Source organism: Orycteropus afer, unplaced genomic scaffold, assembly GCF_000298275.1.
Source record: "Orycteropus afer afer isolate SDZICR_OR568_19922 unplaced genomic scaffold, OryAfe1.0 scaffold00250, whole genome shotgun sequence".
Classification (NCBI taxonomy): Eukaryota; Metazoa; Chordata; class Mammalia; order Tubulidentata; family Orycteropodidae; genus Orycteropus; species Orycteropus afer.
In genome coordinates this window covers 4622001-4626706 of record NW_006921837.1, presented here as the reverse complement: position 1 = coordinate 4626706, position 4706 = coordinate 4622001, and the positions used below count along the sequence as shown (strand labels likewise).

At 33.5% G+C, this 4706-nt stretch overlaps 1 protein-coding gene across 1 annotated transcript in view; it reads right to left on the bottom strand.

The window, feature by feature from the left end:
• Positions 1 to 4706, bottom strand: part of ULK4 (unc-51 like kinase 4) — a gene marked incomplete at its 3' end in the record, with an annotated part of 718552 nt that overhangs the window by 681405 nt on the left and 32441 nt on the right. The window contains exons 5-7 of the mRNA XM_007949711.1: positions 4228 to 4329; positions 3507 to 3590; positions 1336 to 1411 (exon numbers count right to left, since the gene is read on the bottom strand). Coding sequence (XP_007947902.1) covers positions 1336 to 1411; positions 3507 to 3590; positions 4228 to 4329 — 262 coding nt within the window. The remainder of the gene's footprint in view (positions 1 to 1335; positions 1412 to 3506; positions 3591 to 4227; positions 4330 to 4706) is intronic.

Below are 4706 nucleotides of genomic sequence, written 5' to 3'. Positions count from 1 at the left end.
TTTATGTGAATGATCAGAATTCCCAGATGTATAGTAGAGCTGACAAGGGGCAAGGTTGTGGTCACTGCTTGGTCACAGCCAGCTATCCAGAGGGACAGAGTAGTTGAACCTGTGGGCTTGGAACCATAGTCACAGGGGACATCAAGCTCAATTGGCACAACACAGTACACAAATCTTGTTCTACATCCTACTTTGGTGAGTAATGGTTGGGCCCTTAAAAGCTTTCAAGCAGCCATCTAAGATACAACTATTGGTCTCCCCTTGTATGGAAAAAAAAGATTGAAGAAAATCAAAGTCATTTAGAAACAAGTAATCCAAAGATATGATGTACCACAGAGACCTCAGCCTTCACAAACAAACCTGAGACCAGAAGAACTAGATGATGCCTGGCTACTGATACCAACTACTTGAAAAGGGATCAAAATTGGAGAACCTGGATAAGAGTGGGAGGCAAAACGTGGAACAAAATTCAAACAGACAAAAATGACCAGAATTACTGGTCAGATTTTAAAGACTGGTAGGAACCCTTAAGACTATGGCACTGGGTTATCCTTCAGGCCTGGAACTAGACTCACTTCCGAGGATTAGCTCTCAGCCAAATAGCAGAAAGGCCTACAGAAGAACACCAAACTGCAGGGAGATGCACTCCTTAGATCAACCAACCGTGAGAGATCAAAAGGGCAAATGCGTAGAGGGAAAGCTGGACAGACAGTAATGTACAAATAAGAAGAACACAAAGAAGGGAAAGTCACAGAGAGGAGAGCTTTTTATTGTTGGGATTGTAATCGGGGCCATGAAACCAAATGTGCATGAACCATTGAGATTAAAATCAATCTGCTTTGTAAATCTGCACCCGAATCACAATAAAAATTTTTTTTTAAAAAATGGGTAAGTGTCCATAATATACAGCATGAGTGCAAAAGGAGGTATGGTGTGGTCCCAATGTGCCTATCTATCCTGTCACTTCATATGCATATAATAGGATTATCATTAAAATATATATACCGCATTAAGATATTATTTAGTTAACAATTATTACATTGACAATCTTGAAACAACATCCTCAGTTCCACAGTCTAAAACAGTTTAGTCTGATATCCACAATGGGAAGAAACATACTACTTTGATTTGGGAGTAACAAGAAAATCTGTCAACTTTAAAACTCCCTCATGATTAAAAACACCTGTAATCAGAGAAAAACCACTCATTAGTCTAAAGTCACTTTGGTTTTTTAAAATATAATTTGAATAGGTACTTGTGTATTAAGTAGAGCACCATTTTAGAAGCACACACACACAAAAATTTCTACTATTCATAATAAAATACCATCCATACCTTTTCTGAGGATCTTTTTGAAGTAAACCATCAAGCAAATTAATAAAATCTGAAGAAGCTTTAGGAAGAGAAGAATCTAAAAGCAAAATAATTTCCAAAAACAAAGTGGTAAATAGATGTATACATAACACAACAAATTTAATGCCCTAGATTATCCTCTGGTAGCATAGTGGCTAAAGCACTTGACTGCTAACCAGAAGGTTGGCAGTTCAAACCCACCAGCCACTCCTCAGAAGGAAGGTCGGGCAATCCTACTTCCGTAGTGATACTGCCTCGGAAACCCAAGGAGGGGTCGCTATGAGTCGGGGCCGACTTGACGGCACATAACAACAACAACAACAAGATTATCATTTAAAGTAATAGTATTTAAAGCTCATAAATTGTTTTAAGAGACCAATGAATCTACAAATAATAATTGCAGCCTCCATTTAATGGAGGAAAGGGGCCAAAAATATGTAAAACATTTTTCTCTAGACCACAAATAAAAAAACGAATCTTCAAAACTATGTCTTGAGTACCATCTCAACTTTTTCATTTTTTAATAACCTCAACAAGAGTCACCAGCCTGACATATTGTACCCTTGCCTTCAACTATTAATTTTACCTCCTTCCCCTAGGTATTCTCAACTTTACCAACTTTGCTTTATAATCAAACTCACTGCCATCGAGTCGGATACACTATGATTACAATATTTGTGATATATCTCTTCTCTACTGGGAGATTTTCAAACATAACAACATTGTGATTCTGTCCAATTCCATTAATCTCCAAATGTTTTGTCTTTTTCTATTAGACAGCTATATAACATGACCAATTAACCAGTTTCTAACTAAAAGAAGCAGTCATGATGAAAAGGACCCAAGACAATGGACAAGCACCCTTGAGACAAAGCATTCAAAACAGATGGCACTGACGGGCCCTATGGCCTGTCCTGATAGAGATACTAGGAAATAATTAGCATATTTTTTCAGAAATAACATGCATCTTCCATGTGTCTTTGCCAACTGCTCCCTCCCCCTGGGAGGTATTTTTACAAACTCGATATGCTAATTTATTTTTTTTACATCAATAGGTAAAAAGAAAAAAAATTGGCATGGCATCGCTTGCAGGACTTACAAAAATACCTCCCAGAGGGAGGGTGCAATTGGCAAATAAATGTAGAAAGTACATGTTATTTGCAAAAAAAAATACAGTTAGCTTGGGAAACCAGTGATACATTGACTTGACCCTTAACATTTTCAGATTTTTCTTCCTTGCATAACCAAGCCTTTAATTTACAAGAGAAAACAATGACCAATATTATGAGTTTAAAAAAAAAAAAAAATCAAAAGCCATCATGACAGGATAGGAATGACTACTTTCTATAAAAAGTAAAATTAATGAAAGAAAAAGAAAATGCAAGTCTTCTTCACTTTAAAATGTAGACGATTTTCAAAATATCAACTGTTTGGTTTTTTTTCAACCTAGGAAATTCTTGAAATATTGCAAATATTCTGCATTTCATTTTCTCCAGTAATTACTTCAAAAATGTCTTTCTTTTAGTAATTCACGTTAATTCTTTTGTAATTGTTTTCATTTATGTTTATTAAGATTCACTTTTTTCATGGTATATGGCAAAAAATTTAATTATGTTTTTGTGTTCTTTTTTCTTTCCTTAAAAGTACTGTCAATGGTAAATTAAAGTTTCACTTACAATTTATATGGTTACAGTATAATACTTTTAAAGTAAACTAAATCCAGTTTAAAAGACTTTAAAAACTTGTCATCAAGTTATCAAGATAAGGGCTAAGAAATGCTCAATTTATCCCTATTCAAAACTAGATAGAAATAACCACGTTGGACAGAAGTACAAATCAAGTAAATGATACATACCAAAAAAAAAAAAGTACATAAACATCTACATTTTTTAAATCAAACTTCCTGTGGCAGAGAAGCATGAAATAATTTGTTTTTTAAAATAAGGGACACAATTAGCAATGTTTTGTTTTCCATTTAAGTATCTTTAAAAAAAAAAAAAGACCCAAAATGGAATGGTAATTTTCTGAAACTATCAATTTGAGATCAGTTTTAAAAAATAACTTTTGAGGATTATGAATCAATAACAAGAGACTGAATAAAGGTAAACTCTTAACATAAAATACAAATTAACTGCATTTATAAGAAATCTTACCTTTTGGAATAGGTGGCAAAGGATCTTTATATAAAATCTTTTCCATTAATTCTGAAAAATGTTCTGAGAAAAACGGAGGTTTTCCTGAAATCACATGAAAACTTTCAAAATTAAACAAGTTTTCTATCACCAATAATTCTAATCTCAACTACAAATATTTCAGTATTACATAATTTATAGAAAAAATATATTTAGTATTAGTGATTTTATACACACACATATATATTAATTAAGAAGTAATTATTGAATGCCTATATGTACCAGGCACATTGGCTATATATTTTTATATTTTTCTAATTCAGCATTTATCATCCTAGCAAATACCCAAATTTATATATGAGCCCAACTACCATGATCGAAGGGTTACAATGGGCCCCTGAACATCTGTGTGATTGAAAATCACCAACTATCATTAGAAGAATTTCCATTAATAATCACTATTTTTAATAGTCAGGCATCTTTCAATGATGATTAATCACCTTTCAGATGATTAACATGAAAAATACCTGTATGTTAATCAGTTCCTAAGAACCTGAGCATGACTGCATACCAGGCAATGCAGCCAAAATCAGTATCTATCAAAATTTAACAAAACAAATTTTTTGGCATATTCTGAGAAAGATCTTATAAGTAAAATATTGGCAAACTATAGTTTTAACCTCTGTTGTTGTTGTTTTATTAAGTCTACCTCTGATTTTAAACTGAACCAGAAAATAATCACCTGAAAACATTTCATAAAGCAGACAGCCCAAAGACCAGAGATCACTGGTGATGGAAAAATCAGCGCCCCTCAGGATTTCTGGTGCTGTATATACAAGACATCCTGAAAAAAATACAGAACAACTTTATTAGGCATTTATATTGTTCCCAACACCAACCTACCTGGGAGAGACCTGATGAAATGAAAAACGATGGGAATAAAATATACACATGAACATGTGTATTTCACATTTTAAAATGTTTTAAAATTTCAAGGTTTTATTTGGGAAGGACATGTACCAATTCAAACAGATTTTTAAAATTCACATGAAGGAGAGTTGTGGAACATTTAGATATATTCTTTAAGTTAACAATTTCAGTAAACCAAAAACCCAATGGGGGAAAATGCAGAACAAAATTCAAATTCTCATGGACTCCAGACTTTCTGGAGCCAAGAGGAATGGATGAACCCCTGAAACTTGTTGTTGTTGTTGTTAAGTG